Here is a 20,636-nt window from a genome sequence, read left to right as displayed (position 1 = left end):
TGAGAAAAGCCACTAGTTCCAGTTCATTTAAACTTAAAATTTAAGGTTAAATTGGAAGCTGCATAAATATAAATTTTAAGTCAAATTGGAAGCTGCATACATATAAATTTAAAGTAAAATTTGAAGCTGCCAAAATATAAATAAAATAGTAAAAAGAGTTCTGTATTTTATTATTCGTCAAATATAAGTATATAGAAAAAAAAATTGTATATGGTTTTCCAATTGTTCAGTTTAATATATTTAATTAATTTTCTTTTCATTTTTTGGCTACTCAAATTTAAATTAAGTAAAAACTGCCATTCATTTGGCAAATGCATATAAAATCAGCGAATATATATTCTTTAAAGTAATAAAGAAATATTTGTATGGATATATTTATTCACTATTCATCTCTTTAATGCTTAACAACGAGGTCACTTATCATGTTAGTTTTAACAAACAATAAATTCAATTGCCCAAAGGCTTAGCAAATACAGTGGCACCTCCTAGTAGAGGCTAACATGCCGGATGAACTCGATGAAGCCGGCGAATGTCTCCTTGCAGACGTGGATGATGTCGTGGGCGGGCACGTGGAACTCGTCACCGGGCAGCTCGAGCGTGTAGGACAGCGGGATTCCCAGATTGCCGTAGGCAAAGTCGTCCAAACTGCCGGATGCCTCGTACAAAATGGAGGCGGAGGTGCCGGTGGTGTAGCGCGTTCCACGGTACCTGCCGATCTGGTTGGCGGCCCTCAGAGCCACGGAGCGCAGTGTGCCCACGGTGGGTGGCACGGTGTTTCTACACAGAGAGAAATATTCGTTATTAGGTGTATGCATATGGAAAAAATAACTATTAGTGCAACCGTACAAGGAATGAAAAACATTGAATATTTTAATTAATAATCAAAATCGGCATAGAAAATAATACAATTATTTGTTTAATATCTTAAGAATTTTAGCTAGCATGGGCGAATATTTTTAAATTTTTTAAATACACTTTTTAAATATATAATACATATATATGTAATATTTTATAATCATTTTACAAATTTTCCAAGAATTATTATTCTGCCTGCCATGTTCAAAAGTATGCAGCTTAAGCTTGAATATTTAACGAACAGTGCAACGAAAATGAATTAAATGGTTGCATTGGCAGAAATATTCGCGTTTAATTGCTTTTAGCAAATAATTGAAAAGTAAATTGAATTTCTTTCGGGGCCACCCGCTGGCCGAGCCTTCAGCCACATCCACTGCCATTGCCACTGCCAGTGCCGAGGATTTTCGGACATGCAACATGGAAATCAGGGAGACTGCACTTTCCACTCACACTCATACTCATACCCATACTCATTCCCATACCCATACTCATTCCCATACTTATACTCACTTCGCATAGCCGTAGGGATAAAAAATGAATTTGCCAAATGAGTGAACATCCAGGCTGAGTTTCACACGGTTTCGATTGAATTCCAGATACCTAACCACCGCCGACGTCTCCGGCTCCGAGTTGGGAGCCGTGCCCGAGTACACCTCCGAGCAGAGCTGTTGGTATTTGGGAATGGAAATGGAAAGGGTTTGGGGGTTACAGATATCACGTGGCCATCAATGGCGAAGGTCAATGTCGGGGTCAATGAGGGACTTACGTTCTGACTGGCTCCCTGGTAGTTCCAGTGGTTGCCAAAGTTGCGATTGATGTCCACGCCGGAGCAGGAATGACCCGCATAACGATGGCGGTTCTTGCGCCAGAAACGATCCTGCAATGGATTTAGTTTATATATTTATTATATTAAATATATCATAAGCTAATATATGTATTTTTCGGTCTATTTTTGCTTATATTTGTTAATTTGGACCAGCAGTTTATGAGCAGCCAGGAACATTGAAGATATATTTCAAAATGTATTTTAAAGCCCGAGACATCTAAACACTTTTCAAATGACACTTTTCTCTCAAATAATTTATGTCTTTTCCCGCAGCCTTTCAATGGATATTTAAAGCGTATATGTATTACAAGATAAATGAGCAAGACTGGTTCAACACATGTTTGAATCTTTGATATTTCGTTGTTATACAAATTGAAAGTTTTTCTTGCTAAAAAAAATACTTAAATGTTGTCAGCAACGACATGACAAATGTATCCTACTTATGTTGATTATATGCTTTGGTAAATATGGTAAGGTAAAAGCTCACATAATGCAGTAAGAAATTGAAACACACATGTACCCCCCACTTACCGTCGTGTGAGTGTACTCATAGCCATCGGGATTGACCAGAGGCACCAGGAAAATCTCCACATCCTGCAGGACCCTTGTGAAGGCGCGCAGATTGCTCAGCAGCTCGTAGGCCAAATAGAGAACGGTCTGGGTGGTGATCCACTCTCGTCCGTGGGTGGCTGCCTGAATATAAGCCACTCGACGAGGACGTACCCTACTGTTCAGTGAAATCGAGAGTGCAGCTATGTGCCGACCCTCGTTGGAACGACCCAAGGATTCGTAGCGACAGTATTGCGGATATCTGGAGGCCAAGCCACTCATAAAGCTGAGGACCTCGTGATACCGTGGATAGTGCGAGAAGAAGCCGCGCGCCTGACGACGACTCCTGCGACGTGGTCGCTCCGCCTCCTCGCACTCCTCCTGCTGGCACTCCTCGTACTCCCCATCGTAGTTGTCCTCCGCAAAGGAACTATTCGCCTGGAGGGCCGCCATCAGTTCCATGAGCGGCTGCATCTCGTAGCTGACTCCCAAACTGGACAGACGCGCCTCGAACTGGGTCTTCCGCTTGGGACTCACTGTCAGAACGGAGGAGTTTCTGGTCAGCAGCCAGAAGTCCAGCTCGGCGTCATTCGTCTGCAGGTCAACCATGTACTTGAAGGCATCCTCGTCTCCATGTTGCACCGTGTATTTTGTGTAACTGAAAAAGGGATTTTAAAATTAAATTTAGAAAACTATTAAAATTAAATCGCAAGTTCTTGTTAAGTGCTATAAGTTTTAATTGTTACATGTCTATAAGCCTTAAATTTTTTGAATGTTCTTTAAATAAAATATGTTATATATTGCTAAATCTATTGTGGCCAAAATTTAATAAGGTAATGTTAATCTTGCGAACAATTTAAAAGCCATAATTCCTAGTTAGTATGTCAAGGTTGGGCTATATATTGTTTTGGTAGATACGTGTTAATTAATTCATTGTAGAGATACGCGATGTTTGGACAAATAAATATTAACATTCAGTTGACAGGTGTTTAATTAATTTAACAGCAAAACATGTTGGAACTTATTGCTAGTTTTTTTTTCAGCAAACTAAAAGTGTGATATGCCGTTTTAGTGATTTCTAATTAACTGACACCCAGCCAGATAATCATAATCTAGCGGCGGGAAATCCCGATGATTGCTCCACATGTCTCAAACTAATTGGACAACAAATTAATTTATGGCTCGCCCTCGCCTGGCGTCAAAATGAGTTGTTGATTCATAAATTTATGCAAAGCGACTGCTGGCCGCTGTTTGTTGGCTCTTTGCCACCTCGCACGAATCGGTGGCCAATTTATCATCTCTCGAAATTCCACACACACTTTTGAAAATACACGAAATTGTGAGGCAACAAGTCTTAGGTCCCCCTGCATATTTATCTCGTTTGCATCATGCGATTTCGTGGGTGGCAGGGGGGCATTTTGATACGCTATTATATTGTATTATATGCCACACAAAAGCTAATCACGTGAGCCGGCCAACGGCATTTGTTGTTAGTTTAATGAGACGCCCCGTGCTGTTGGCTCATTTTTCATCTTTAAAAGTTACGATTATTTTTCGAAATTTTCCCAACGCCTTTTCGACCAAATCAAAGCCTATTGTCCAACGCAACGCGACCTTGTGAAAATTTATATCACTCTGCATGCATATCTTCATGTTTTTGAACTTGAAAAAAGGTTAGGAAACAAAACATCTGGCCAGTACTAATCGGAAGTTAGTCTTTTACTTAGATACGAACTTCCAGTCGGAATGCCCTCATCACTCATACGCCACATGGTCCAATGACAGGAGGCGTGGCATGTTTGGCAAACAATTTGCACTGCGATCGCTTGCCAATTACAAATGTATGGCAATTATCAACGGAATTGCTGAATGTCCAACTGTTGGTCAGTTGGACCAAACGACAAAACGTTTAGCCCTGCTCATTATGATGACTTCTAATCACGGCCAACGACCATGGACTTGGCTAACAATAGGAAAAAAATATTTTAAAAACATGCCGCTTTTGTTTTTACTATGATTAGATGAGGCCTTATGATGTTTGCATATTTTAAGCTGTTTAACAAACTGCAGTAGTGGCCAAAATATCTCAGGTTTTTTATTGAACGAAAAAGAAACATTTTCAATACAAAACAATTTATGTTAATACAAAAAATATTGAAAATATTCAATAAGTTAGCAAACTATTTTAAAAAAATAATTAAGACAAATTTAGTACACTTTGAAAACTAATAATTTTATATCGGAAATTTGCCCAGGTGAATTTTAACTTGACAAAATGTTGTATCCTGATGAAAAAGTGTTCAGTTTTTCCCTATTCTCTTTAAATCTTAATTTGGTTCATGCTTCTTAGCATTTTAGTTTAAGTACCCTTCGATTTTATATTATACTGCTACACTAGTTATCCAAGCAAATCACATCCAATAATACTATTTAAAAACCGAGCCCATAAGGAGAGGCAAAATGCTGCAATTCCTACAGGACTTCGTCGATTGGTTCTTTGGAGCCTTTGAACTGATTCAGGACGAGAGGCGGGGTCGTCCTCGTTAGCACAACCTGCTGAATTAGCCCTGATCATCGAAGAGATTCGAAAACCCGTTTATCAGCTGAAAACTCTCAACAACTAACCAACAACGAAAACAAAAAGCAATTTCAATTAATGACTTGCCCCACAGAAGAGCCGCTTGATTGATATGTATTACGTATTTCATATTTTTTTTAGTTTACAATGCTACCTTTCGGTAACGTTGTAATTTATAATTAATGCGAGTAGCCGCTGATGATTACCCTTCGTAGCCGGCGAGATTGTTGGCGAGGCCGAAAGCCGCCAATCCGACGAGGCATAAAGTCAAGCTGCACACGATTCCCTGCCACATTTTTGCAATGTATATGGATACTATATATATATATATACAATAGTATGCTGTACACTTGCACCGAGATGCTTCCACGATCTGTGGCTAATTATGTATTAAAATATGCAGTTGCATGGACTGGCACACGTATTTGTTTTTTTTTATTTTGCACTTTTGTTTGGCTATTTGTTTGTTTTATTGTTTGCACGCTGCACGCTGGCGTCGATTGGGTAAGAGTTTTGAGTTTTCAATTTTTCGAGTGCTCTTAGTTAAAGTGATTAGCTTAGGGAAAATATTATAATATTAAACACTGTTCAGCGGACGCGATCCGTGCGTTCCATCTCCGGTCCGGCGAAAGACTGACGGGCGGTTTGTAAAGCGGCCGAGAAAGAAGACGAGATCTTGGCCAAAAAAAAAAAGGCAGAGACCAAAAAATGATCTCGGTTCCGAGAGTCGATTGTTTAGAAAAGTGAGTGTCAAGGTCGGGCTTTGCGACCAGTTTATATAGAGTTCCGAAATAAAGCGGCAAACGCGTCACGAGACAAGATTTTGGGCACGCGTCTTGGCCATTATAAATATCTCGACTTTCGGCTAAGAACTTTTTGATATTTTTGCATAATTTATTCACCGTTTCGATTCCCTTTAATCTGTACTTTTTCTTTTATTTAATTGATTGGGAATTAGTTTTTATTTTATTTCTTTATTTAGATCGAAAACTTGTTTGTCTCGAAATCACTTTTGATCACTGTTGGCCGCTTTAACAATTTGTTCTGGCTTATTTTGTGGCTTTTGCATCCGCATATGGCGATTCGTAAATCGATTCTGAAGCCGCTGATAGTTAATTTTCTGGTTTTTATATACAAACTCGCTTCCTAATGTCATGATGATGAGTGTTCTGTTGCGGTCTGAATTGAAAGTTCAAGATGTGCTCGTGTTGTAGATGGTCCATACTTTTGGAGCACTGAACTTTCGAATGTTTTTTGGCCAAAAACGGACAAGGTTACTGGGCCCAAAATAGCCGGAAGCAATAGACGATGGATGATGGGTGATGTGTGATGGGTTCAGTTCATTACAGTTACCAATTGGCATCTAAATACGCATTTAGTGAGTTCATTAAGTCGTGAAGAGATCATCATCATTGTGATCGCCGCCAGAAGCCAGGTCACTCAACGTCCAAGACTCATCGACTGATATTTATATTTGCTTTCGGCTCCATTCGTTTCGGACCGCTTTTGTGTGTAATTATAACACTTGGCTATAGCTTCAGGCACTTCCGCCTGCAGTCTTTCGATAGGGAGACACGACAGATGAACAATCGTACCGCCACTCGCATATTTCCGGTGCTAAACCGATCAAAAACACACAACTTGTTTGGATGAAATAATTTATATTTGAAATTGAAATTTGTGCGACTTCTGCGGCTTAATGGCACCACTTGGCTTAATGCCAGCCCTCTCTAGTCGGGTTCTAAATCATTTTAGATTTTAGTTTATTTATTAACCATGTTCAGACACCGCCACAACTTCACAGCAGCCCAAAGGGCATTCAACTTCCCCGGCAAATTAATTCACAATCTCCACGCGACGATCGCATTAGCTTAAAGGCTTATACCATATATGTACATGTTTATGGTTTCGTATAAGGAGAGATCTATTTGGCTTTCGGTATTGTTCAACTCAAGGCATTGGCTATTGTTTTGTCGCGTTTTCGACCGAATTATTTGCATCTGAAAAAACCACTGATGACAATTGATGCGTTTTGGCCTTAACCATGAACATGAAATCTTCAATCTTTAATCTTTGCATGGGAACGGAACTGCGAGCCGCGCAGATTGAAATTCAACTTATTGCATAGATACTCGTATCAAAGAAACATTTGTACACCTTGTATAAACAAATGTATTCTTGAAACTAAATAAGTTAATTTTGCAGTGTTCATGCTTATTTAATAGAGTGTTTATTGGCCCGGGGAGTGGGTAATCATCTGGTACTCGCTCAGCAATCAAAGTAATCAGCATATTGCCCCACAAACTATGCCAAATTGCACAAAGTTAAATTGCCCTGCCACATGACAAAAAATCCAGCTTATTGGGGCAGGTCCAGGCAACACAACAACTTTGCCAGCAAATCCGCATTCGTTTGGGCATAATTGTTTGGAATTTCGTTAATTCACAAACAGTTTTATGCTACATTACGTTTCGTCATCGCAACTCGAACAAAAGACAGGAGACAGCCGTCAGGCTGGAAGTAAAAAAAAAAAGGGCCCGAATTCAACAAAGTTTGGTCCTTTATATTGGCCTACATGCTAATGACATAATGCATACTTGAAAAGGGTTTCCCCCTTTAACTTTTACCCCCGAAAAAGGACGACCAACAGCCGACTGACTTACTGACTGGGAAAGGCTTCACTTGCTCCATTCATCCATTTGGTTTCAGTCCTTGCGTGTTTATGCATAGTTTACACTGAAAAAGGAAGAAGTCAGTTGCAAATAGTATTTTAAATGTATAATTTCTTGAAACATTCAATGTAAATAGCTTTCGCAGGACTTTAAGCCTTTAATTTTAAATTAATGTTAAAGTGAAACCTATTTGCTCTAGAAAAGTATCATTTTATATCAAATTTAAAAAGAAAGAATAGAAAATCTACTAAAAATACGTATAAGTAGGTATTTTAATTACACAAATGTTTAATTAATCAAGTTCCTTAACATCTACGATTAGTTTATACACGATAGTTTGGCAGTGAAAGGGTATTCAACCGGAAAAGGAATTACGACGTATTATGTAGACATAGCTGGACGTAAATATATGGCAGTCACTGTGTCAGGAAGTTGACTAAAAGACCGTTAAATGAAAATCAACACGAACATGCTTCCTGTATAAATCAACTGGTTGCGTTGCTCCCGCTATATGCCATACATATTTATACCAATTTATATGGATTCCGTTGAGGACTCGGCTCCAAACTCCATGAATTTTTGCGGGTGGATCTACTACAACGCCGACCTGCCGCGCACTTTTGACTTTTGCGTTGACATGACATTTGCCAGGACATAGGAAACATATTACACTCGTCAACAAGTTGTGGGAAAAATTTGGAAGATATGTAGTTGAAGATATGAACTGGATCATTACTTGTTCTAAACTCGATAACTCATTTAGCGAGATGAATATTATTGCTGTACTATAAAGGTAGGTTACTATTTTAAAAACTATTTTTTAAAACTATTTTAAATATTTCATCAACACTACAACAAAAGTTTGTTTAAATGTATAAAAAATATAATATTATGGTATAATTAATATTTAAATATAATTTATAATCATAATCATTTCCCTGCAGCTCAGTGTAATCAGGAAGCCCAGATCCACAAATGAACTTCGCTGCAAAACGCTTAACCGGAGGAGGACAGCAGTGGCTCCTCCTCCAAATCCTGGCTCGTTTCCCAGGCTGCACGCCAGCTCCTGGAGTCCCTGTTTATTTGCATTAGTGAGCGCCTCCTGCGCTTTTCTACGCCCACGCCGTTGCTCCTTTTCCCGCCGCTCGTGCTCCTCCTGCTCCTATCCACCAGTTCCCACCAGTCAAGCCACCCCGTCCTCCTGTCTGACATTTAGCATATTTGCGTTTTGTGGCAGCTGCAGCCAGGCTGAGGGATTCCGAGCCGGAATCCAAATCCAATTCCGCATTACATGCTACCGTGCCCAACTTATTAAACGTTGTCGCTGTCCCATTTACCCACTGCGAACTGCGCACTCAAAGAAAAATCTAATTGGGTAAATTGGTTTAATTTCTACCAAATATACTGATAAAAGTTAAATGTGCAAATGTTAAAAATAAGCTAAGCTAAAAGTTAAATGCAAGTAATTTGTTAGCTAATCTTGAGTAATTTAATAGCATTAAAAGGTAGTTAGAACTTAAGTTTTAGCTTTAGTTTTAATTTCTGGCAGTGCATCAGCAGGAGCTACTCCATGGGCGTTGGACCTTCTGTGGGAGTACGAATTCCGCCATTCAGGAGTACAAAACCCAAGCGTCCGCTGCTCCAGGCCCGCACAATGGAGGAGAAGCCCAAGCAGGGCGCACGGCTGGCTCTGCTCGTGGTCGAGCGGCTGCACCTGAACATCAAGTGCCAGGTGAGTGTGCCACCCAGCAGGCCTGGCTGATTCCACTTGGATGTCAGTGGCTAGTTTCTCAGTCTCAGTTTTCATTTGTGCCTTATACCTAGGGCGAAATACTTAAAATCTCAAGTGATAAATCGTTTTCTTGTTTGTTGCTCCGTAAAAATTGTTTCGTATTCTCCTACGATGGCCACCATACCCAAACGTAAAACTCAGACGGCCAAGGATCGCAGTCGTGATACTGCCACCACGGCGCTACGCAGACTGGTTATCCCACGACCGGACATCCTGCACACCTACCTGGAGTACAAACAGATCAATCAGTATCTGGAGTATCTGGCCCAGCGGTATCCTCACTTCGTGCACGTTCACATCCTGGGCCACACGCACGAGAAGCGTGAGGTACGCGCACTGGAGATCAACTGGATGAACTCGGAGAACGTGGAGCTATCGCCGCAGATGCGGGAACACGCACCGCGGCTCTTCGACAACGCACCCAATGGACGATTCACCGTTCCGGTCATCCACGTGGGTGAGCACTGCCGGAAAACCGTCTTCATAGAGGCGGGCACACATGCCCGCGAATGGATTACCATCTCCACGGCCCTCAATTGCATCTATCAGCTGACGGAGCGATACACCAGGAACATCGAGGTGCTCCGGAAGCTTCGCTTCATCATCGTTCCGCTGGTCAATCCCGATGGCTACGAGTATTCCCGCACGAAGGTAAGCAAGGATTTTCGGTACAATAATTACCAGCATGGGATTGTAAACGATGTAACCAACTCCCTAGAATCCCAAGTGGCGCAAGAACCGACGGCCACACAAGTCCACCAAATTTGTAGGCACTGATTGCAATCGAAACTACGACGTCTTCTGGAACAGCGGACCCAGCAAGATCAACCGCAACACCTACAAGGGTGAAAGTCCGTTTTCCGAACCGGAGACCCGGGCCATGCGGAGCATTCTGGACAGGATGAGTTCGAATCTTCTGTTCTTTTTGTCCCTGCACTCGTATGGCCAAAGTATCATGTATCCTTGGGGCTACTGCCGTGACAATCCTCTTTACTGGCGCGAACTGAGCTCCCTGGCGAATTCCGGCAAGAGTGCGATCAAGTCCTACAATGGCCGGGAGTACCGAACGGGAAGCATCAGCTGTCTGACCAAGCGAACCATTGCCGGATCCGTTGTGGATTATGTATACGGAGTGCTGAAGGTGCCGATGGCTCTGGTGATGGAGTTGCCATCACGAGAGCTCGGCTTCCAGCCGCCAGTGGAGATGATCAGTCAAATTGGACACGAGAGCTGGTATGGGATTCGAGAGATGTGCAAGCGCTCCTATGACCTGCGAAATCAGATTGAGCGTGAAAATGATCCACCAATGCCAGCACCGCGACCGCCACGTTACGAAACCAGTAGTGAGGGCGTGACAATCGGGAAAACGTCAACGTCCACCGAAGAAGCCACTACGGCTGGTGGCGATTGTGCCAAAACCACGTCCAAGAAGAAACGATCAAAGCGCACGGTTCGCACGCAGCACGAGGACATCGTACAGCTGCAAAAGAGTTTCAAGGCACGTGAAACACAGGACCTGCCCGAGGGCATTCAAGTCCTGCCTCCAGGACTCTTTCCGCGGCAAATGGAGCCGCGTTATCCACCGATAAAACGTTCTGGACTCAGTCGTGATGGGCAAGGTGGTGGAGATGGCGCCACTCTGACCAGCCGTGGCAAAACCACTATTTCTTCACAAATGCCGCTGGTTATTCGATGAGCTTAAAACTTGGTTTTGTGATAAGCGTGGGAACGTATATATAAAATAAATAAAATTTTAGATTAAATAAGTAAGTCAAACTTAACTGCGATGAACCCAAATAAACGGTCTCTTTTTTTACATACATATAACGTAAGGTTTAATATAAGCTTGGTCTTCAAATTTAAATCTTTAAAATTAGGTTTTCCAATTTATTTTGTAACTTAATACAAACAATAAACCAAATAACTTTGAAATTATGTAGGTTTACAATGTTTTTTTCTGGGTAACATTTCGAAAACTGTTCGTTACTTTCGCAATTCTAAATTTATTTGATTCGCGAGGATTCTTATCGGCTAAAACAACAAACAATGTTGATGGGGTTACTATTCATTCATGTTGGGTACCCTAGGAGCTGCGTATTTCAGGCGCAGTTTATCGTATATTTTGCGGTCCTGTCAAAGAAGTAGATACACAATAAGCAATTTTTAATAACAATATATTAGGGCATTCCTACCTGTTCGTTAACTGAGGGGCGAAGCTGTTGTAAAGCTTCCTTGAAATGCTGGCTGCGTACGCACAGATCGTCAAGGTTTCTGTCGCCATTGTTTAGAGATTGGCGCAGGGAAAACATAGATGCCTGCTTAACCAGTCCTGCCAAGTCAGCGCCAGTATAGCCTTCAGTTTGGGCAGCAATTTCATCAAGATCCACATCATCGGCCAGAACCGGACGCTTTCCGTTCTGCAATGCAAAAGAAAAGTGATTTAAATATAATTTATCAAATAAAATAAATAAGCAAAATCTTACTTTGGTTGTGGCCTTCAAGATCTCAGTACGTTCGCTCTGCTCGGGGAAACCCACGTACAAAATGGTGTCCAGGCGACCAGGTCTCAGGATGGCCGGATCAATGATATCCGGTCTGTTGGTAGCCGCCAATATGTATACACCCTTGCGCTCCTCCACGCCATCCATTTCGGTCAGCAGTTGGTTAACTATACGAGTTCCGGAATTATTACCGTCGCCGCCATCCGATCGCTTGGGGCACAAGGAATCGAACTCGTCGAAGAAGATGACACAGGGAGCAGAGTTCCGGGCACGTTGGAAGCAGGCACGCACAGCGCGCTCGCTTTCGCCGACATACTACACAAATACACAGATGATTGGCAAGGCAAGAAAGATACAAAATTTAAATTATCTCACCATGTTCATAAGCTCGGGCCCCTTCACTGATATAAAATTGATGCCAGCCTCATTGGCAATAGCCTTGGCCAAAAGAGTTTTGCCACAACCTGGCGGACCGCACAGCAGAACGCCTGATGGAGCTGTCAGCCCAAGACGTTCCAGCATCTCTGGATACTTGACTGGCGCCAAAACAGCCAACTTAAGCTCTTCGCGAATTTTTTCTAGGGCACCAATGTCATCCCAAGTGGTGTCCGGCACTGTAACAAAGCCCTCGCGCTTGGCGGAAGGCTGCATCACCTTAATGGCATCTACGAAATCGATGAGAGTGAGGCAGAAGTTTGGATCGGCGAACTCCTCAGGCGGGTTATCTAGAAAATTGGTCAGCTCAGCCAGCGTGGGTTCGTAGTATTCGTCATTGGAGGAGGAGTCAACTTTCTGCTCAACGACTTTTTTCGGCTCTTCGTTAGCGACATCGTCTACTTCCATGGCAGCATCCGTTGATTTCTTCGGCGATTTCTTGGGTGATTTGCCGTTGGTCACTTTTTCGGGGGTTTCAGTTTTAGGTAACTCGACTTCTGATTTCTCCTTATCAGATGTTTCCTTGTCACCATCTGCCTTTGGCTCGGCCTCTGCATCTGTTGCAGTTTCCTTATCATTTGAGTCAGCAACAGTTGTTTGTTCAGCCTTTTCACCTGCCTCCTCGCTGGGTTCGTCGTCATCCAAAGTGACCGTTGTCATGTTCTTCTCACTGGCAGCGTGCAGTTCACGGAACTTCTTCATTGACCTACGCTTCACGGCCACAGAAGCTGCTCGGCTGACGAGAGCCATCAGATCAGCACCGACATATCCCGGTGTAAGCTCGGCAATCTTATCATAGTTAAGCTTTGGATCGATGGACAAGCCTTCGCACTGGATGCGCAAAATTTCACGCCGCTCCTTGCGCGACGGGATGTGTATGGCAATTTCGTGATCAAAGCGACCGATGCGACGTAGTCCAGGATCCAGGACATCGGGACGCGTGGTGGCTGCTATGACGACAACTGATTGGCCAAACTCGTTGGCCTTAAGGTTGTCCAAGCTGCTTATCAGCTGCGACACAATGCGACGTTCCATATCCTTGGACGCCCACTGACGATTCCCTCCAATGGCGTCGATCTCATCGATGAAAAGCACACACGGCGAGTAGCCTATGGCCTGTTCAAAGACCTCGCGAATCCGCTCTTCCGACTCACCAGAGATGCCACCAATTAGCTCCGTGGCCGGTATTTCCAGAAGAGGCATTTTTAGTTGCTGTGTCAAAAAGCAGAGATAGTTAATATATGAATTAACGATTTAATTGCATTTTATAAAACAAACCCCGCTAATGGCACGAGCAAGAAAGGTTTTGCCGCAGCCTGGCGGCCCATGCAGCAATAATCCTCTCGAAGGCAATAATCCCAATTGAAAGTAGAACTCCGGCGACTTAATGTGGATCAGCATCTCGCACAACTCCTTGAGGGTGCTATCCATGCCGCCAATGTCCCGGAAACTTTCCGTGGTGTGCTGCACCTCCAACTCCTTTTTGTACTTCCTCGGGCGGTCCCGATTTTGGTTTTGGTGCAACTGCTGATATAAGCCTGGTGCATTACGGTGTTCTTTGGACCGCGAACCGGCGTCATCTAAATGATTCTTAGCCCGATGCCCCACACCTGGATGCACTAAAGCAAACGATTTAATATATTTTTTTCTAAAGTAATTCAAATAACTCACATTTTTGCACGGACTCTGTCTGGGCGACGTGAATAGTATTCGGTTTGGCTGCTAATAGAGAAGATTATTAAACTAAGTCACAGAGACTCATGCATTCGTAACCCACTTTTCTTTGGAGCCACTGCGATCTCCGGCACTTCCTCCATCAGGCGTTTTAAGGCGTTGGCCTGAACTGCTGGAGGAGCAGCAGCTGGAGCACCATCTCCGTTGGTGGTGTTAGTATTCGAGTCATCGTCGTTGTCATCACCACTGGATATATCGATGGGCTCGCTGATCGGCTTGGGCGCCAGCGGCTTTCTTGGTTGACTATACAGGCTGTTCATCATATTGTTCATCACACTATTGGTGGGTGGCGCCTCGAATTCCTCGCTAACGCAATCTTCCTCGGAACTGCTTACCTTGTCCAAGTTGTAGCTTTCCGATATGATCGAGAACGCTGCAATATAAATATTGTTTGACATAAATATAACAAACACACGCCCTAGTCCAATGTTTACCTTGGTGCACCAGCTGTCTGAAGGGTCCGAATTTGCGACGTGAATATTCCGGGTACTTTTGCATCAACTCCCTGGTCATCTGCTTCACATCCAGGTAGGTTTCCCCGATGTGCTCCTCGAGGTACTGAAATCGAAAGTAGAGCGCAATTAGCACACGATGCGGGTAGCCTGCGGACCTAACCTTGTTTTCCCTTGCCCAAACTCGCCGCCCTTCGAAGGGTTTTTGTGTTTTTTTTTTTCCTGCTTTACATGGGAATTTACCGGCTATCGGGCAGCTGGCAAGGGGGAAAGTGTGGGGGATGAACTCGGAATTTGAACGCACCTTCTTTACTCGGATCGTTATCAGATGGTCGTGCAGCAGCGGCTTGGCTTTCTTCATATTATTCAAGGATTACTGCAGTCTAGACATTCGCACGAGGACAATTAATTCACTTTGCCGCTCGCAAAATGCTAACGAAGCTCTCGCCTCGATATATTCGCTTTGCAGGCCGGTTTCCACTCTTCCACTTCTTTGCATCGGATGCGTGTGTATCGAAAGGGATTTATTTCAATCAAGAGTTAATTTATATATTATCTGTACTCGTCTATACAACTCAAATGTTTACATTTTTAAATAATATTAAACGGTGGAAGACCAAAGATTAGGCTTTTAAGTCTTGTGATTTTTTCCAGAGCCAAGCTCTACAAATTTTTTAGTGTGAACACGCAGTTATTGCGACAGTAACTGTCCAACGATAACAATGGCATGCCCAAGAACTATCGATATCCGCCAACAGCTGTTCGCCGTTGTTATCTCGCTCCCGCCCGCAGCATAGTCGCTCTGCTCTGCTCTCTCGCTCGCTCTCTGAACGGAACAACTGAGTAGTCTGAATTTTACAAGTAACCAAACCAAAAATTAAATGTGCTTTTACATCAACAAACACTGGACGCGCAATAAGTGAGGTGTTAATTATGCGCCGCAGCCAGCAGTGAAATAATGTTGCACTCCGTCTGAGTTCGGCCGCACAATTGTTTTGGATTGGATAAATCGCAAAATTGGAACACATAAGAAAACAGCCAGAAGAACACCGAACGGAAAAAAAAGAAAGCGCGATGTGCGACGGTGAAATTGGCGATCCGGTGACTCAGCCACGTTCCGAGGGCGGCGGATTGGTCACAATGGATGAGGTGACCAGGACAGATAAGCACCTGACAAATGGATCGCCAGATCCGGAGCCCGTGGATCCACTGCTGGTGGCACACTGGTCGATCGAGAATGTGACCAGTTGGGCCACCTACACCGAGCACTTTTCGCGAACACTGCTCGACTGCCTGCGCCAGGAGGCCATCGACGGGGAGGTGCTGCTCTCGCTCACCGAGGAAGATGTACGGGATATGCGCTACAAGCTGGGCTACAAACTCACCTTCGGGGAGCTCAAGAAATTCTGGCTGGCCGTGCTCAAGCTACAGCTGCTGGTGAAGAACAGCTCTGCGGAATCCGTAATGCTGGGCATCGAGAGCCATGGCGGAAACTCGGTCTACATGCCACTAGCCGGCACCGGCTGCGGTCCACCATCCTCATCCACGTGCCCCTGTCCGCAGGTCGAGTGCCCCAGCTATGTGTCCGACTGCGATACCTACATGCGCATGGGCGGACGCTATGTGCCGCCGGAATACTTCAAGACCGCCATGAGCTTAGGTGAGTGGTCCACACTTCCCACCGACGACAACCTGCCCCCCTTCAATTACGAAGGTCAATTGTCCATTGATTGCTTCTACGGGCTTATCGGTCGTGTGCCAATTCTCGAGAGCTTTTCTCTATAGCGCAATTCAGGCATAAACTTTCCTTGCGATAACCGAGAAGTAAGAGGTTTCCCCATGGGAATGACTATTATGTATATGTACATATGTAGATTGCAAGCTAAGGCATATGGTGCTTATGACATATAAATTACGCAGATTCAGTTCACTGGCGCTTTGCCCAATTAACTTTCAAGCGAAATGTATTGGTCACTCTTGAAATATACTATATACTGATATTCTGGTTCTTAATCATAACAGACAAGCTTGGAAAAACAAACACTTTGATCTTTTTAAATATCTTACAATTAGTTCTTGTCATGTTTCCCTCTTTCCTTGTGACAAACGTTGCTTTAATAAGCACAATTATTTCTGGAGTTCATCAGCCAATATAATCACTACCCAAGTGATAAGCCAACAATAATAAGTTCAATGTCACGCATGTTATAAATGCTTAATCAGACCATACGTCATGAATCCCCACTTATAGTCTGTGTACTATACCCATCCTACAGAAGTAAACAAGTTTACCTTCGAGTTCATAGGTTCATTTGCTGTGACTTCTAAGCACGTCACACTAACTATTATTAAATAGTTTCTGCCCACTAGTGACGCATTACTATTATTTATTTCGAGCACTTTGGAGGTTATTTGTGGAGACGCCGCTCGCATTTATTTGTGTACTCATATGCCTCTCATTCTGGCTTACTGGTTTTATTATTTGTAAGCTTGGGATTGTGAGCCTTTTGTGTAACTTTGCGTGCCTTAAATTTCAAATTCCGATTTGTTTATGATACCCTTCAAACGGCTGACTTACTTTACTTGGAAATTTTCAACAGCTTAGCGGCGAAAGAAAACATAGACGCTGTAGCCAAGTGCATATTGATTTGTATTATTGTTAATCTGATTTAGTTTTTGATAAGGTTCAGCTTCTAATATGCGTTACTTAAAGGTCTGTAAACAGATGTTGCATTCAAGAATATATTGAATATTTATGTGAACAAAGTCCAAAACAAATCAATGGGCTTATCTGGGCTAATTTGCTATCAGTGGCTTTTTATTTCGATAATGTATTTATCATTACAGACTGGGTTTGTTTTCTTTTGTCATGGCCACTTCAATAGATAAGTCTATATTTTTGGGCAGATAAAGCTACTGAAAGATAATTCTTTGGGTAGTAAATATTACACTTTTATCACTGTCAGAATGGGGTCAAATACATTACCAACAATAATAAACTGAAAAAGGTTTCTTTCCTTTGTTAAAAGGTTTGCGCTTTGTATACTAAGTTGTTATACAAACAAAGATGAATTTCAGAAAAACGTATTTATTTGCCACGAAATCGTGTTTAGTCATCATTGTGATTCAACTTAATAATATATGTTTTTAGTAATTAAATATATAGAAAGTATATGCAACACTTTTAAGATTTAATTTGTTCTAGCCTAGAGTTTCCAGATTAAATTGCCGATGCCAAGATTATTTTTTCCACGTGCAGAGCTATGTTAGTCACAGTCGGAATCCGCATGGTAACCAAGTTTTCTGTTCCATCAACAGGCTACTCGTTCGTTGTCACCTGGATAACTTCGTTAACAATGGTTATTGTCCATGAGCGGGTGCCGGATATGAAGCGTTATCCACCGCTGCCGGACATCTTCCTGGACAACGTGCCGCACATTCCGTGGGCCTTCAATATGTGCGAAATAACCGGCTCGCTACTGTTTACCATTTGGGTGGTCGTCCTGATCTTCCACAAGTACAGATTGGTCCTTCTGCGGCGTTTCTTCGCTCTGGCGGGCACGGTTTTCCTGCTGCGCTGCGTCACCATGTTGATCACATCGCTGAGCGTGCCTGGAACGCATCTGCAGTGCAGCCAGAAGGACTTTGCCATCGATGATCCCAATGTGGACATGGTGGGCGCCTTGATCATCCGCATGTCGCGGGCCTATCGCATCTGGAGCGGCCTGGGCATGTCCATTCAGGGCGTGAGGACCTGCGGCGATTATATGTTTAGTGGTCACACGGTGGCCTTGACCCTGCTCAACTTCTTCATCACAGAATGTGAGTTAGTATTATTATTGCCAATTTGTATTCACTGACTTATTTTGATCTCTCAGACACGCCGCGCAATCTGTACTTCCTGCACACGCTGACCTGGCTGCTCAACATGTTTGGCATATTCTTCATCCTGGCCGCCCACGAGCACTACTCCATCGATGTGTTTGTGGCCTTCTATATCACCTCCCGTCTATTTCTGTACTATCATACTCTAGCTAATAACAGAGTAAGCACTTAATGGTTTCTCTATAAAATATTGAATTATTATTTAATATTTCCTGCGTTCCACAGGCTCTCATGCAAAGCGACTCCAAAAGGACGCGTGTTTGGTTTCCCATGTTTAGCTACTTCGAGAGCAGCGTCGATGGCATGGTGCCCAATGAATATGATTCACTTGGCTCCCTTATCGATGGGATGATTGAACAGATGTTCAAGGCCAAGGACCAATTGGCCATATCCGTGAAGCGCTGCTGGCTGGATGCCCCGCTGTCCGGCAATTCATCAGCACACATTTTTGGGGGCGAATCTGATCAATGCTTGCGCAATGGTACAGCATCAGCCGCTTTCTTTAGTCCCAACCAGTCCATGATCGGTGGATTGGGTCGTCAGGGGAGCCAAACGCATTTGAATAGCTCCCAAGCCACGGCGACCACACCCACAGCGGCAACATCGGCGCCGGCAAAGAGTTTGCAGAAGACCTTCAGGGATGCGAGTGTGGATCCCTTCTCCCGAACGACGTTTGCTGCCGGGCAGGAAAGCGCCAAGGATTCGCCGGTGAAGGAAAAGAAGCATCTCTGATTCTCAGAGCCATTCGCTCTTCCACATTCGTATATCGATGTCGCTCTTCGAAAAGCAAACATGCTGAAATCAACCATACCGACTGATATTTTTATTTTGAAATTTCCATCGATCCCCTTCCTTTCACAGCTCCCCTGTATTATTGACTGCATTCTACCATTTGTAGTGCCTTCCGGGTCAGATCCCCCCTGAGTCGAGTCGAGTCGAGTCTTTCCTTAGTTTACTTGTGGAATTTGAATATCGAAGTTTTTTTTAGCCGGGAGACGCTCCACGTCGGCTGTTATTTGATAATGATGATAAGATAACCCTCCTCATTCCGTTCAATTGAGTTTTGAACTAATTGTATTTATTATTGAAGACTTTTTAATGCATTATTATGTAATTGTAAGCATGTGAATCAAGCGTATTTTTAGTTAACTAGTGTTAAGTTTGGAAAGTTTCTGTTGAACGCACAAACATCAATAAATCAAAATGAATATTCTCATAGTCTGGAGAAACCACTGTAAAAATGTATTCATTTTTATTCATAAATGGAAAGTTTTGCACAAAATGAATTTGTGCTCAGTCTTTTCCCCACCTTAAAGAAGAAGCCCAGGTTTTGCTAGATTTGCAAATTATATTAAAAAATCTTGTTAATCATTTACCATTAGCTGGCTTTGGAACAACCTGAACCAATTGAGTTTTATTAGGAAAGTAAGGGTTGGTATAAATAATATTGTGGGTTACAAACGGATGAAATTAAAAGATCGCTTCACAAACAGAATAAAAAGCTTTAAAAAGAAAAGACCAGCGGGCTTCTACAATTCATCATTTTATTTTTGTTTGTTTTAATATAAAAATGGCATTTCTTTACTAATTTTAAGTTTAAATTACTAATATAAAGTATGTATGATTGCGGTAATTGAAAAATATATATATATCATATATTCTTGTATATATTCTTCAAGGTGTGAAAAAATAATTGTAATGAACATGAAACATCTTCTGTCAAGCGTTTATTATAAGAAAGCGTTCAATTTGACTTAATGAATAACTTTTATACGTTTGTGTTTTCCTCTTTTTTTCAGTATTCATTTTCGTATAGTGTAAAGCAAATCGAAACATTTCAGTTGTTTTGTGTGTTTACATTACTTTGCAATAATTCGCATCAAAGGAAGAAACAATTAACAAACGATACTCGAGAAAACAGGCAAAGTCAAGCGTTCGTTTCTCGCCTTAGAGTACAACTAATATGCAAAAATAAACTATGAAAAGTGTTCTTCATAAGTTGTGAGTTATCTTTGTTGCTTCGCTCGTGGCCTTCCGCTGATAAATTACTATTTCAAAAAACAATATATGTAGTTTGATACGTTTTACATCATACCTTATATGCTACATGTGTACCTAACATTATATTTGCCAATTCTGTCGGTCAGTTATGTATGTACGAAGCTACGTTTGAGGTTTCATTGAATCGTTCTCTCTACGGATGCACCATATATGTCTGCAGTGGCGGTGTGCTTATAGTTCTTCATATTAGATATTTGTCATTTTATTTAGAATTTTCGTTATGTGAAAAACATAAATTTAACAAGTTTTGTTGGTTTCTTTCGTTTGTGGTTTCTGCTTGCTGTTAAATAATTCAT

The 20,636-nt window shown here is 42.5% G+C and overlaps 4 protein-coding genes across 9 annotated transcripts; 2 read left to right on the top strand and 2 right to left on the bottom strand.

Moving 5' to 3' along the window:
* Positions 1–378: 378 nt before the first annotated feature.
* On the bottom strand, positions 379–8,845 carry LOC120449554 (carboxypeptidase B). Of its 4 annotated transcripts, none has more exons than XM_039632084.2 (7): positions 8,818–8,845; positions 7,472–7,544; positions 5,015–7,322; positions 2,213–2,888; positions 1,622–1,732; positions 1,366–1,520; positions 379–777 (listed from the first exon to the last, which is right to left on the bottom strand). In XM_039632084.2, the coding sequence occupies exons 3-7, from the start codon at positions 5,101–5,103 to the stop codon at positions 486–488; spliced, it is 1,323 nt and encodes a 440-aa protein (XP_039488018.1). In that variant the 5' UTR covers positions 5,104–7,322; positions 7,472–7,544; positions 8,818–8,845; the 3' UTR covers positions 379–485. The 4 variants fall into 4 exon arrangements, with proteins under 4 accessions (XP_039488018.1, XP_039488017.1, XP_039488020.1 ...); XM_039632083.1 differs by lacking the exon at positions 8,818–8,845 and adding an exon at positions 7,856–8,316; XM_039632086.2 differs by lacking the exon at positions 5,015–7,322 and having other exon boundaries at positions 8,818–8,836.
* Positions 8,846–9,273: 428 nt separating this feature from the next.
* On the top strand, positions 9,274–11,069 carry LOC120448438 (carboxypeptidase B). The gene is made up of 2 exons (XM_039630450.2): positions 9,274–9,923; positions 9,991–11,069. Exons 1-2 carry the CDS (start codon positions 9,384–9,386, stop codon positions 10,966–10,968), a joined length of 1,518 nt encoding a protein of 505 aa, XP_039486384.1. The 5' UTR covers positions 9,274–9,383; the 3' UTR covers positions 10,969–11,069.
* A 55-nt stretch (positions 11,070–11,124) lies between these two features.
* LOC120448437 (nuclear valosin-containing protein-like) lies at positions 11,125–14,863 on the bottom strand. 3 transcript variants are annotated; one of them, XM_039630446.2, is made up of 9 exons: positions 14,699–14,863; positions 14,377–14,500; positions 13,986–14,315; positions 13,880–13,930; positions 13,487–13,827; positions 12,149–13,420; positions 11,756–12,088; positions 11,465–11,689; positions 11,125–11,402 (listed from the first exon to the last, which is right to left on the bottom strand). In XM_039630446.2, exons 1-9 carry the CDS (start codon positions 14,753–14,755, stop codon positions 11,334–11,336), a joined length of 2,802 nt encoding a protein of 933 aa, XP_039486380.1. In that variant the 5' UTR covers positions 14,756–14,863; the 3' UTR covers positions 11,125–11,333. The 3 variants fall into 3 exon arrangements, with proteins under 3 accessions (XP_039486380.1, XP_039486382.1, XP_039486383.1); XM_039630448.2 differs by having other exon boundaries at positions 13,880–13,927; XM_039630449.2 differs by lacking the exon at positions 14,699–14,863 and adding an exon at positions 14,558–14,576.
* A 341-nt stretch (positions 14,864–15,204) lies between these two features.
* On the top strand, positions 15,205–19,089 carry LOC120447943 (sphingomyelin synthase-related 1). The gene is made up of 4 exons (XM_039629621.2): positions 15,205–16,054; positions 17,713–18,216; positions 18,273–18,439; positions 18,505–19,089. Exons 1-4 carry the CDS (start codon positions 15,469–15,471, stop codon positions 19,009–19,011), a joined length of 1,764 nt encoding a protein of 587 aa, XP_039485555.1. The 5' UTR covers positions 15,205–15,468; the 3' UTR covers positions 19,012–19,089.
* The last annotated feature ends 1,547 nt before the right edge of the window (positions 19,090–20,636 follow it).

The sequence above is a fragment of the Drosophila santomea genome, chromosome 3L, assembly GCF_016746245.2.
Source record: "Drosophila santomea strain STO CAGO 1482 chromosome 3L, Prin_Dsan_1.1, whole genome shotgun sequence".
NCBI classification, from domain to species: domain Eukaryota; kingdom Metazoa; phylum Arthropoda; class Insecta; order Diptera; family Drosophilidae; genus Drosophila; species Drosophila santomea.
Note: the sequence above shows the minus strand (reverse complement) of the source record. Positions and strands in the feature narration are given on the sequence as shown.

Excerpts from the sequence above, each read along its gene's own strand:
- LOC120449554 (XM_039632084.2), bottom strand. The coding sequence starts at position 5,103 with ATGTGGCAGGGAATCGTGTGCAGCTTGACTTTATGCCTCGTCGGATTG. Across the intron at positions 2,889-5,014 it reads AATCTCGCCGGCTACGAAGG|TTACACAAAATACACGGTGC; the intron begins GTAATCATCAGC and ends TCCCTTTTTCAG. Across the intron at positions 1,733-2,212 it reads ATGAGTACACTCACACGACG|GATCGTTTCTGGCGCAAGAA; the intron begins GTAAGTGGGGGG and ends AATCCATTGCAG.
- LOC120448438 (XM_039630450.2), top strand. The coding sequence starts at position 9,384 with ATGGCCACCATACCCAAACGTAAAACTCAGACGGCCAAGGATCGCAGT. Across the intron at positions 9,924-9,990 it reads ACGAGTATTCCCGCACGAAG|AATCCCAAGTGGCGCAAGAA; the intron begins GTAAGCAAGGAT and ends CCAACTCCCTAG.
- LOC120448437 (XM_039630446.2), bottom strand. The coding sequence starts at position 14,755 with ATGAAGAAAGCCAAGCCGCTGCTGCACGACCATCTGATAACGATCCGA. Across the intron at positions 14,501-14,698 it reads TAACGATCCGAGTAAAGAAG|TACCTCGAGGAGCACATCGG; the intron begins GTGCGTTCAAAT and ends TTTCGATTTCAG. Across the intron at positions 12,089-12,148 it reads GGCCCGAGCTTATGAACATG|TATGTCGGCGAAAGCGAGCG; the intron begins GTGAGATAATTT and ends GTATTTGTGTAG.
- LOC120447943 (XM_039629621.2), top strand. The coding sequence starts at position 15,469 with ATGTGCGACGGTGAAATTGGCGATCCGGTGACTCAGCCACGTTCCGAG. Across the intron at positions 16,055-17,712 it reads CAAGACCGCCATGAGCTTAG|GCTACTCGTTCGTTGTCACC; the intron begins GTGAGTGGTCCA and ends TTCCATCAACAG. Across the intron at positions 18,217-18,272 it reads CAACTTCTTCATCACAGAAT|ACACGCCGCGCAATCTGTAC; the intron begins GTGAGTTAGTAT and ends TTGATCTCTCAG.